The sequence below is a fragment of the Lepisosteus platostomus genome, chromosome 7, assembly GCF_059453375.1.
Source record: "Lepisosteus platostomus isolate fLepPlt1 chromosome 7, fLepPlt1.hap1, whole genome shotgun sequence".
Taxonomy (NCBI): Eukaryota; Metazoa; Chordata; class Actinopteri; order Semionotiformes; family Lepisosteidae; genus Lepisosteus; species Lepisosteus platostomus.
The window spans coordinates 55,071,245-55,083,313 of NC_142617.1; the positions used below are offsets into that span (position 1 = coordinate 55,071,245).

The 12,069-nt window shown below is 35.9% G+C and overlaps 1 protein-coding gene across 5 annotated transcripts in view; it reads right to left on the reverse strand.

The window, feature by feature from the left end:
* The window catches only part of cd276 (CD276 molecule), an 81,523-nt gene that overhangs the window by 22,978 nt on the left and 46,476 nt on the right, over positions 1-12,069 (reverse strand). For 2 of the 5 annotated variants that reach the window (XM_088641293.1, XM_088641292.1), the window contains exons 5-6: positions 10,756-10,893; positions 2,926-3,089 (exon numbers count right to left, since the gene is read on the reverse strand). In XM_088641293.1, coding sequence (XP_088497419.1) covers positions 2,944-3,089; positions 10,756-10,893 — 284 coding nt within the window. In that variant the 3' untranslated portion in view covers positions 2,926-2,943. The remainder of the gene's footprint in view (positions 1-2,925; positions 3,090-10,755; positions 10,894-12,069) is intronic. The other 3 variants (XM_088641295.1, XM_088641296.1, XM_088641294.1) reach the window with 2 other exon arrangements.

Here is a 12,069-nt window from a genome sequence, read left to right on the forward strand (position 1 = left end):
TTGAGTGTGTAAGTGCCTGTGTGTTTGCCCTGCAATCAACTGTCGTCCTGTCTGGGGTGTAATCTATCTTGTGCCTGTAGATTGCCGGGACATGCTCTGGCTCCCCTGTGACTCTCAACTGGAAGAAACAATCAGAAAAGGGATGGGTGGATTTTTTGCAAAATTGTGACCTTTTCACACATAGGCTACACATTTACTTGTTTCTTAATACTGTAAATTTTGGAGTCCATTTAAGCATCTGTTCAAAGATCGAAGGCTATTATCGCTGCATTGTTCTATTGCTTAATTATTTACTCAATGTTTTTTTGGTAAATAAATGGCCTAAAATATAAAATAAATGTTCCACCCTGCTGGAGAGAAAGCAATCACAATGCAACATTAACAAAACTACCCTAATGCTACATTTAATGGAGTTTTTAACAATGTTTGAGAGCAAGGACTAGCCCTATTATACCATGCTACATTAAGTATAAATACAAGAATCAAACATCTCTTTCCCATCACTGATCGTTGTACATCCCTCCCCCTACCCCATCATCACCACTGCAGCAGCTCCTTGGTTCATTCCACCTATTACAGGGGTCCGATGGCCTTGTACTTATGACCAGGGTATAGCTCCCTCAGACAAGCATGTTAAAGCCAAATCTATATCTCAAATTGCTCATGCACAAAACTGTTCAATACTAGGTTAAGCCCAGAGCTATTGAACTCAGGCCTGCTCAAGTGGAAATATCATGATAAGGAAAATGTGGTAGTTCAGTAACCAGTCTCTTTAGCCTGGGGCCTCTGAAGTAGAAGATTGCTAAAAAGGATTAAATATAAACTGCAGAGTTGTAATGCGGAAAAAAAAGTTCAATGGAAGCTACGTTAAAACTGACTCATTTGTGACCCAAGCAAGATTTGAAATTTTGCCTCAAGAAAATGAATGTCATCCTAGAACAGCTGCTTTAGATACTCCTTTTAAGAACTAACTTTGTATCAGGCAGTCCTTCTAAGTCATTGTATCATTTTCTCTGTGAAAGAACCTGCCAAACTGTGATATGCATAAAGTGCTGCATTTTATTTTGCTTTCTGAAATTAACTTTTTTGCATATGCCACATTGTGTAAATGTTCCTACTAGGTTTTTGATATTATAAGGCTTCAGTTTGGTTTCAGCTTGTTCGGTACTCTATGGAGAGTCTGGTTATAAAAGAAACCAGCAACCCCTGCACCATGAAAGAATTTAAAGAATTAAAACTGAGATTTATTGTGATGAGTTACAAAAGTTTAAAGAATCCAAATAATAAAAACACTCAAAATCTATTAAAAACAATGTTTACATTGGTTACATGTACAGTATGTGAGTGCCTATTTAACATTCAATTAATATTTAAAGTCTATGGTCTTTATTTTCCCTGCAGGCAAACATCCTGAACAATAGTAAATGTCATATACTGTAGGAAATTGACCCATAGGGACAAATAGGCTTAATGCAAGTCATCCTTTTTTGTACTCTAATTTGACATTAGATGCAGTATTAACAGAATAAAAAGGTCCTTTAAAGATGGAAATACTATGCATTCTGGGCCTGGTGATCAATTTCATCTGTTGAAATATTTTCAAGAGAAGGAAAGCTTTCAAGCCTCCTCCCTGTTTCTATTATCTGGTGTAGAAATTTGGTATCATTTTGCTACCTGTTTTCACATCAGAAAAAAACAGCACACAAGTCTGACAAAACTGAAAACCTCTGCAGGCAATATAAATGAGAACATTCCTCAGACATCAAAAATGAAAATTGTTATTTTTTTTGCACACATTAATCTGCATTTGCTGCCATTCTACACATATATCTACCGTATGTAATTTCCATTGCAAATAGTAAAGATAGCATGTATACTTTCACTTAGACTTATACTCAAAATCAACCACATATTGAGGCCCATGAATTAATACTGAGGAAGTGTGATGTCTGAATAATTCCAAAGGTTTGCAATATGTGTTAGATGAATAAGAAAACAAAATATACCTCATGGGAAAACATTTACTCAAAGGCTACGAAGTGTGGTTGCTAAGGGATCAGTGCATTCAACACATTGAATTTCCAAAAACCTGAGTGGAATGTATAAAAATAAATTTTGCCTTTCCTCACAAAACATGGTTGTGAGTTTGTGTACTGTATGTATACAGCATTACTATTCAAGTTATGCTCTGCAATACAAAAGTAATTCACAGATTTCTACAATCCAGTTTGCTGCATGCTCATAAGCTGAAAGCACACTGTATTCATTCTTCTTACATGCTAAAACCTTTGAAGTACTGGAAATCTGTTAACTCATATTTGCCGTTTCTGAATTTTCCTCATAATGCCATGAAAGATTGTCTTAGAATGCAAAATTGTTGAAGGTGAATACATTCTGTAAGATTAAGAACCAGCAAGTATAACCTCCAGATATGATGGCCCCTGCAGTGGTTGGATCACTGTGCAACAGTAAGAAAACAAACTACTTCAAGTGGTACATTGAAAAGGTGAGCCCTATTCTAAAGGAAATGCATGGTGGCAACTGGTTACTTTGGCTTATGGCTGTAATAACTGAAAAGAGTGCTTTTGGGTGACCTGGAAGTCAATGACATGCTATATGTGCTTATTCTTACAGTCAATCATCAGGAGGAAAATTATTCTAAACAGGGTATTTAAGGCAATTACAATTAATTTTTTTTCTCTGGGAAAGATACAAATGAAAAACACAAAGTTTTATTGTGACTATGTAAGTAAAATGTAATTCAACCATTTCCTTAGATCATATTTCATTTTCCTCAATATTACATTTTGAAGCAAAAATCCCATTGAAGCTAATTCGTATTGGATTAAGGAGAGGCACAGTGCCAGCTCTTGCAATGAAACATTTTCTAATACTATAACTCTGCTAGTATACCTCCTCACTGACCTGAAAATCCTCTGCCTATTACTTTTGGGCCTCGACCAGTAGAGACTTCTGAAGTGGGACGAATTGTGTGGTGGTTTTATAATTCAAACTTATTTCCTCTGGGACCAGTGCTGAGACTACCAATTCAATTTCACTTGTTTCTTCAAGCAAAGCTGCATTCAGGCCTAAAGAAGGAGCAAAGACCGGACAATAGCAAGACATCCGAAATTCTACTTCTCAGTATTGTGATAATATATTTAAGATATTTGCTTGGATGATTTTTTTAAATACACTGCACAGCACACTGCAAAAAACAGGTCATTAAGATTTAAGCCCACTGCCTTCTGTAACGCTCTTCAAAGTAATGTGTGACCATGACAATAATACTATCATTACAAAATAAAACACATCTAGAGTATATAAAAAAATAGAATAAATAAAAATCATTGGCCATTTGGAAAGATCTATCCACTTGAAGACTGTTTCAACTATCTAGTTTGCTCTCCGATTTGATTAGAATTAAAGCACAGTTTCCATTTACTAGTGAATCTTTGACTTAATGTCCACTCAGTGAAGTGAAATCATTCCCTCATGTTATGTTGTATTTTTAGTAAAACAAAGCTATTAGGTTAGGTCTGTGTACTCTAGAATTAACTGGAATGTTGTGGTTTCAAATCCCAAGTGGGGCACTGATGTTGAACTCTTGTGTCAAGAAAGTATAAATAGTGGTCACTTTGTATAAAAACATCAGTGAGATTATTAATATTAGTTATATTAATTACATTTATTTTTATAATTATCTATGGTTATAACAACTTGCATTTACATGAAGTGGTCAGCATAGCACTGGTGTGTGTGTTTGTGTCTCTGTGTGCCCTGTGACAAACTGGTGTTCTGTCCAGAGTGTACCTGGCCTTGCACTCATTGCTTGTCAAGTTCCAGCTACCCTGCAACCCTGAACTGGATAAAGTGGTTAGAAAATGGATGGATGGATGGATTTGCATGCAGCAGAGCTAATCAACTTGTCTGTATACACATGACTGAGGCTGGAGTTAACAGGGTTCACTGCAGGCATGTTCCATTATACAGTCAACACTGAGTGAGAAAACCTCTAGATTATGCAAATATACTTGGCCAACCAGAAAATCTATGACCCACTCCTACTAACAGCTCTGACTTGCACATTTACTATTATAATGTATTTGCCCATGTCCAAGCTATCTAGCCTTGCGTATGTCTGCTATTGCTGAAATGATGCCAAGCCACGGCAATGGTAGGTTTTCCATTTTGCCGCTGTGGAGAGAGTAGCTCCTAATTTACCTCACGTCTAACTACAGCATCATCCTGCTTCATATCTGCAGCCTTCTGTCCATGGTTTGCCCTCAACCTGTTCCCATGGCCTTTTATCTTTTCTGACATTTCTTACACAGCACTTTATGGCCAGAGGCTACAGCAATCTCATTATTCCTTCACCTCCTCTAGCATACTGTAATCCAGATTTTACATTCTAGGTTTTCAGATATGAATTCACTTTACCCATTTGCTCAGTTTAAGACCTGATGTTACAATGTTTTACAACCTGAACATATGAAATAGCACTGCATATGCTTTATATGGAGGCTTCTCCTTACATGACCCGTATATGAAAAAGAAATGGACATGATTATTTTTAAATTATAAAGAAATTAGACCATATTGTACTTTGCAAATACTGTAAGAACAATTCACTGTACTTGAATTTTCCTACAATAGTATATTTTGTCTTACTTTTAGAATACTATCTAATCCTTATCGAACTGCACAGAGTGAAATCATATTGGATAAAACTCTTTTAAGTCCAGAAAACATAAGTTCACTCTGGCATGGAGTACACTGACAAAATGCCTCCTCTCCTACAGTACATTGTGACAAGAGGTTCTGGCATTTCTGAAGGGGAATTTCTGACCATTCCTTAAGCCATAATTGCTCTAGGTCATGTACCATTTAGTTCTGTTTCAATCACAAATGTTTGATTGGATTTGAGCTCTGGAGACTGGAGGCTAGTCGTATCATAATGTCCTTTTTTAGCCAAAGTTGAGTTTCTTAGCAAAGGGAACCAGGTGATTGGCTAAAATGTCCAAGTACTGTATGTTTTGCAGTTCATCTCTTACAATCTTAACAATCTTGTAAGAAGACAACTTTGTGAGAGTTGCTAAAGGGTTACAATCTCTCGGAAAGGGTGCCATATTCAAATGGTATCAAATCATCAACATTTTGCAAGCTCTACCCAAGTCAAAAATGACACAATGTAAAAGGGATCAGAATTACTATACAGGCAGCTAGAAAATTCTTCAGGCACATATACTGTAGTAAGACATTAAAAGGCCATTCAAAGTCCCTTAATCCGTAAACTTCTGGTTACCTCAATAAACTGAAAACAGTGAAGACTCCAGAGTTAAAAGGTGAGCTAAGCGACTACAATTTTTCAATCACAAATATTTGGTTCCTGTATCATTCCACCCAATGTTGTGTCACTTTAGATAGACAGATACTCCATTGGAAACAAATTATAACAGGAAAAATGAGTTACCTCACTCTAGACTAGTTTTCAGCTTTATTCCCGTACCACATAAGCTTTGAGCGCTAAAAGTCTACTTCAATCTGTCTGTCCCAATGAACTCCATTAAAAGATAAGACAGCTTAAATTAGGTTGCACTTCTCTATTTGTTATAGCTATGCCTTTCTTGGTAAACCAACTGACATTTTATATTTATTTTTATCAAAACAACATCTCTATATACTTTGAGCAAAGAAAATGTATCATGAAGCAAATGACACCTACATCAGAAGAGATGAAAAATCGGTTTCTGACACAATTTTGCAGGTTATGTTCAGGGAAATACTAACTCTAAATTTTCAGACCATAAATCCAGATGGCTTGTCATAGCTGGAAGAGACTCTTTCTCTATTCGGATGCTGCCTCGCTGCTAGAAGGATTATAACCAGTTTAAGCTTATGGTGTTCAATTCAATTGAAGTGTTATACTGTAAATTCTTCAGATTTCATACAATTCACAGAAAAAAATGTTTACTGTTTGGTTACATTATTTAGTCTTGTCAGTTCTTAGTGTTGTGATGTCTTCATCCATTTATCTTGTATCTAAAGCTTCATTAAAGCAGCAAACAATTTGATAAGCTATTTTGTGAATCAATGCACAATGATGTAAAATAGGCTATATTATATTTATTAAAACATTTGCATAATTTTAATACTAAAACATCCATTCAAATTCTGCATTATTAAGTAAATGCAGAGCTGTGATAACAGTTCCACTCCCCACTGCTAGAAAAATTTAGGAGGGTTGTCATCACCTTGTGCTGCCTTATTGTTATTTTTTGCTTCATCAAGAGTTGTCAGGATCCCATTCTTTCTATTTGTTTCAGGAAAAAATTCAGAGAACCATTGACAGAAGACATCATTGAGATCTTCCAAATGCTTCTTCCAATTGTCAACACCTTCTCTCTCTCCTTTCATCTCCAAATTCTTCTAGAGTTAGTTTTTGCTGAGACTGACTGACTAGAAAAGACTGACTCTAAATTCTTAAATTTTCAAACCATGAATACAGATGGCTTGTCATTGCTGAAAGAGACACTTTCTTTAATTTTCAGCCATGATAATTGTAGATGATAATGATGGATGATCTTTGCCTTGTCTTTCTTCCATGTGTTCTTTATACCATGGATCAGCTTTGAACCTGTGCCTTGACTCAGTAATTTTCTCTCTTTGAGTTGCTTGTGGATTTCATTCTTAACTAGACAGTCTTACGAATTAGTGCCACTTCACAGTCGTTGCTGACAGTTTATTTCAGAGCATCTCATGTAATACCGACCCTTTGCTATTTGCATTCGTTGAAATCTGTTGGTCTTTCCTTGAGGTTTATGAGGTTTTTCCAAGAGATCTCATTTGATTAATTCCTTCAGTCATAAGATCAGAAGAATATAACAGTATAATCAACAACAGTAATTCTGTCCATCTAGCTCGATGAGTAACTAATTTAATTATCAATTTAATAAAAAAGATGGGATATCAACTTCAACATATTTATTTGAATAACTTATTTCATACTCCCACAATGGTTTGTGTAAAAAAAGTACCTTCTGTTCTCAGTTTTAAATGCACTTCCCCATTATTTCCACATGGTTTGTTTTTCATAGCTGATTTTGAAGTAGTTTATTAGGTTGACTTTGTAAATGCCTTTGAGAAATTGAATACTTGAAAACAGGTATTTTAGCTTGTTAGTGGAAGACTTCCCATTTATTTATCTGGACTATTTCCAGAGCAGAAATGCTTTTTGTATCATTAACACATCATTATTATTGTTATTATACACTATTCTAAACATGATCTTATTCGTGCATTGTTCATTGTTTTTCAAGATCAGTGTTTCTGTTGTTATATACTGAGAGCCATTAAAAACAAAACAAATGAGTACTGCAGCCGATATCATTTATAGTAGTTTTAATGCCTCTTAGTGTATTTCTTGTTTATATTTGCTATTTACATGCAACACCCTGTACTTATCCACATTAAAAGTCATCAACAAGGTGTTAAGTCCTTAATTACGGCTAATTATGTTTAGCAGTGTTTGCTAAACCTGTCATTTCTATATTAAGTCACTCCAATTTCACTACCTCTTTTTCTGAACCTTGTTTGCTACAGCATCTACTAACCCAGTGGTTCTCAAACTTTTTGGACCAAGTACCACCCCTAATCCAACCAAAGCATCCAAGTACCACATACAAGTCATCATCTCATAGGAACCCCAGAAATTCTCAATGACCAACATGAGCGCGCGTGCACACACGGTGGATGTTGCAATGAAACCATTAATTTCTGGAGCAACCTCTCTAATTCATGCAACTACACCGCTGTGTCGGCTTGTCATTGCTCTAGCACCGTCTGTACAAACTCCGACACATTTTATCCAGTCGATGCCATTCTCTTCGATAAATTCATTCAGAAGCTGAAATACGTGCTCTCCTGTAGTTCCTGTTGGTAGCGGCTTACAGAACAGAAAGTCCTCAAGGGACGTACCCTCAAACTCGTATCTAACGTAAACGAGCAAATTGGCCAAATCGACTACAGACTCATCTAATTGCAGTGAGAAACATCTGCTCATCTTAACGCGCTCTGTCAGCGTACTTTTGATATAATCCTTTATTTCAATAATTCTATGAATGACTGTGTCTTTCAGGGGGGGCAGCAGGTCGAGCTGTTCAGCAGCTTTTTCTCCACACATAATAGTGTGGGGCTTACCTGCTTTAGCAATCCGCAAGCTTGCATTTTTCCACGTTTCCGTTTTTATTTCAGTGTTTAAGTATTTATTTCATGCGCATGGGAGAGAAACACAGAGACACTCGGTGTATTTTTCTCAAATTAACTTAGAACAGTTCTTAAATATTTTTCTGTTATTTTTCACGCTTTCCTGTGCTCACAAGATTACCAGCGTTCGTAGCAAGCATTTCTATGCATTCCTGTGTTTACAACGTTGGCATTGTTCCCAAATCACGCACATTCTCCCTTCTCCCTATTTGCTGGAGATACAGTAGCTTTTTTTAAATACAATTGGTCACTTGCGTCCGTAGCACGCATTCCTATAGAGTGGTATAGAATTACAGAGTATCTCTTGTGTCCACTGAAGTATTAGCGCGCACTGTATCGTAGTACATAGGCTGCGTATTCAACACGTATAAAAATACAAAATATGAAAACCCGTCCCGATTTTTTCAGCGTACACAACACAGTTCCAGGGTAATTTGGCGTACCACCTGGCGGCACGCCACGTACCACTGCAGGTACGCGTACCACAGTTTGAGAAGCACTGTACTAACCAATTCTAAATCCAAGTATATGCATTACCCAGAACACCCACTGTGTGTTTTTAGAATTAATCTTTTTTGAGTATGTTTATCACACGTCTGGGAAAATATTGTACATATATATACAGTATATTACAGTATATGTAATATACATATATAATGTATTAATTTTTTTTTTTTAGTCTAAGAATTTAGTTAAGCAAGACCTACATATTCTAAATCCGAACAAGCTATCTCTTTTATTGCATCTATTTTATTGTCATACAAATGAGTTTAGTTTGGTTATCACTTGAGTATAATTTTTTTATTGCGGATCACCCAGTATGGAAACATTTCTATATCTGAGAAATATGGTTTGTGAAGTGGCATTCACCTTGTTTTTTTAACCAGGGTCATTTTTAATCAGTCATCTCAATAATTAAACATCCCACCCACACTTTTGTCCATATTATTTTTTGCCACAGCAAGAATTACATTTCTATATTTACTCCGTTTTCAGAAAGAAAAACTAAACACCAGAGTTCCTACAGTGACATACTTACTACTGTAGATAAGTTTTAAACAGCTTTCATTTTCAATTTATAGTTTGAGAACTGAGTCAAGACTTTGCATCTCTTAAGATTCTGGATTTATTTAAAAATCTCTGGGTGCTCAACACTGAACATCTGACCTTTAATTAAATGTCTTTCCTACACTGAGGTTACCTCATTACAACACTGATAGCTTTCACAGCATCCTTTCAGCTTTGAGCTAGCCATCTGTTTTAAAAGTAGACCCCCATACCATCACCACCATCCAAAGTCATTCTATGCAGTTAATTATGACATAGAAACTTTAAAAATCATACTGCAGCAAAACCTACCCCGATACACTGTCAGCATACAAAGTACACTTAGTTTTTTTTATTTTGCCAGTCTGTAACTCATTTTACAGTCCCTACTTTTTTTCAGATTATCATATGCAGTTTTTTTTGTCCTATAGGATAAATATGGATATTCAAGACACATGTATCCACTGTATTTAAAAACACATACTTAATCATGAGGATGAATATATAAAAAAAGCATTCTGTGCAAAATCTTTTTTGTACCTGGCTTTAATGATTGACACTCTTGATTCCAATATTCCTCAACTAACCCTGCTACTATCTAATATGATGATACAGCACATCTTATTAAGTCTGGAGAAGAAGCCTGAAATAATTGAAAGGCTTAAAGGGGCAAGAGTACTACAGTGCTTGCTAATGAGGACGACACTCATGAACCATTCGCCAATCAGGCAGAGTAAGAGATATGAGGTCCTGCGGCAGCGTGTTCACCCAAGCTAAACATTCAAAGAAAGAAGGATGTCGGTAAGACGAATAGAAGTTAGTAAATCTAATTCAGATAAAGTCAAGATTAATTTCTTTCAGTGACAATTACAAGACAAAGAATCTTTTTTTTTACGTTGCTTGATAGGAATTCCACACATAAGTCAGTCTTTTCACAAGGAGCTGTATTTTAATGAAATCACAGAACCAGGTGTAGTCACAGAATAATACAGTACTCTGATTGGGTTTGTATCTTGAAGTGCTGCTGTTTGCTGAAGTAATTTAATTGTGGATCCATACTGAAAAAATTGAGTATTTAAATATGGATTTGAATTGATAAAAAAACATAATCAGACCTATTTTTATATTAAATAAACATACAATCAATCCTCTTGTACAAAATTACTCTACCTGATTTAATGTAATACCCACAATGTTAGAGGCAGCAAAGTGAAGTGAGCATATGATAAGAAGCGGTCTAACTACATTTTATCAGCAGCATAGGGGCACTGGTGGTGAAACTGAAATATATTCTACCAACACAGAGACAGAATTGGAAATAAATCACGAATGTCCTAAAAAAACATGTCTAAAAACCATCGTTTCTGTTCAGCATTTCATATTTCTGGTGCTTCTGCTTCGCCTTATCCCAAAATATCCATTAGTTTTCCTCCATTACTTTACCTGCTTCTCCCTCCTTGCAGCTTTCATTGATCTTCTTCTTGCCAATATAAGCCAAGGCGATAAGCAGTCCAAAAAGGCAGACTGCCAGGCCCACAGTCACCCACAGAGCCACTGGTGGGAATCCCTTGTTTAGTCCTGCTATGGTAGAGAAAAGAGAAAAGGTTGCCATGGAAGTCAAACACAGAATGATAGCACTTCACTCAGCTATTTTCAACATCACATTTTTTTGTATTTAATCATTGTGCCGGATTGTAATCTACAGACAATGAAACAAATATGTTAACCAGACTTTTATGCATCAGTAAAAGTTTGTTGTTATTTTTAAGACCACTGTAAACTACAGCACATTTCCCCAGCTGTGCAAGTTCTTCCCATATAACCACAAATGATTCGAAATGCTTATTCAGGATTAAAATTGCTCTTTTGCAGTGCATTACGAATCTGCTGTGTAACACATGTAATCAGATACGGTCATACAATTCTGAAATAGAAGAGGATAATGTTTAACACACTAGTGGATTTAGCTCAGCTATAAACTGTAATACTTGTTTAGCAAATAACTTTGCATTCATTTGCTATCAATGTTATAGTGTTAATTAACCATAGCTAAATACAGACGTTTTGTTTTCAACACAATTAAGTTAGCATAGTTTATCATGTACAGTACAGACGGAAAAGTGGTCAGGTAATAGCACATTTTTATGGTCTCAAGCACATACCTAGGGAAACTAGTCCGGAAGAGAAAAAGATTAAACCACAAGGGTGATGACAGGTTAACAAAATGAAACTGCCAAAACAATGGGACAGTGAAACAAAAGAACATTAAGACTCCCATTCTCCCTGGGGCTTTAAAGTGCATGCTACAGTAGACCCAGGTTTTCTAAAACAAACAGGCCTCCAAAACAGCACCACAAACAAAGAGGTAATTGAAAAAAAAGTAAGACTCAAGATGATCAATGTTGGTAAACATCTATAAAATCCAAGCAAAGACTGGAAAGAAAATTCACTTTATATTACTAAGCCAGATGAAGCCAATATGTGCTGTTGAAAAAGAATAGCACTTTTTTATCTCAAAATGAAACTGGTACTTATTTCACATACAGTAGGAATTGTTACTGCAAAGAAGAAATATGACAGTAGTGTAACTAGAATATTTTCACAATTATCGTTTTTGCAGAGGTCTTAGAATATAAGAGAGCCAGAGGTTTCAGAACATAAGCAGTATTTAAATAATTACTGTCATCAACATTATTTGATTTGTAAAAGAGTTCTATTGTTACAAGAGGGATTTCTCAGCAAAGAGCACAGGTTTAA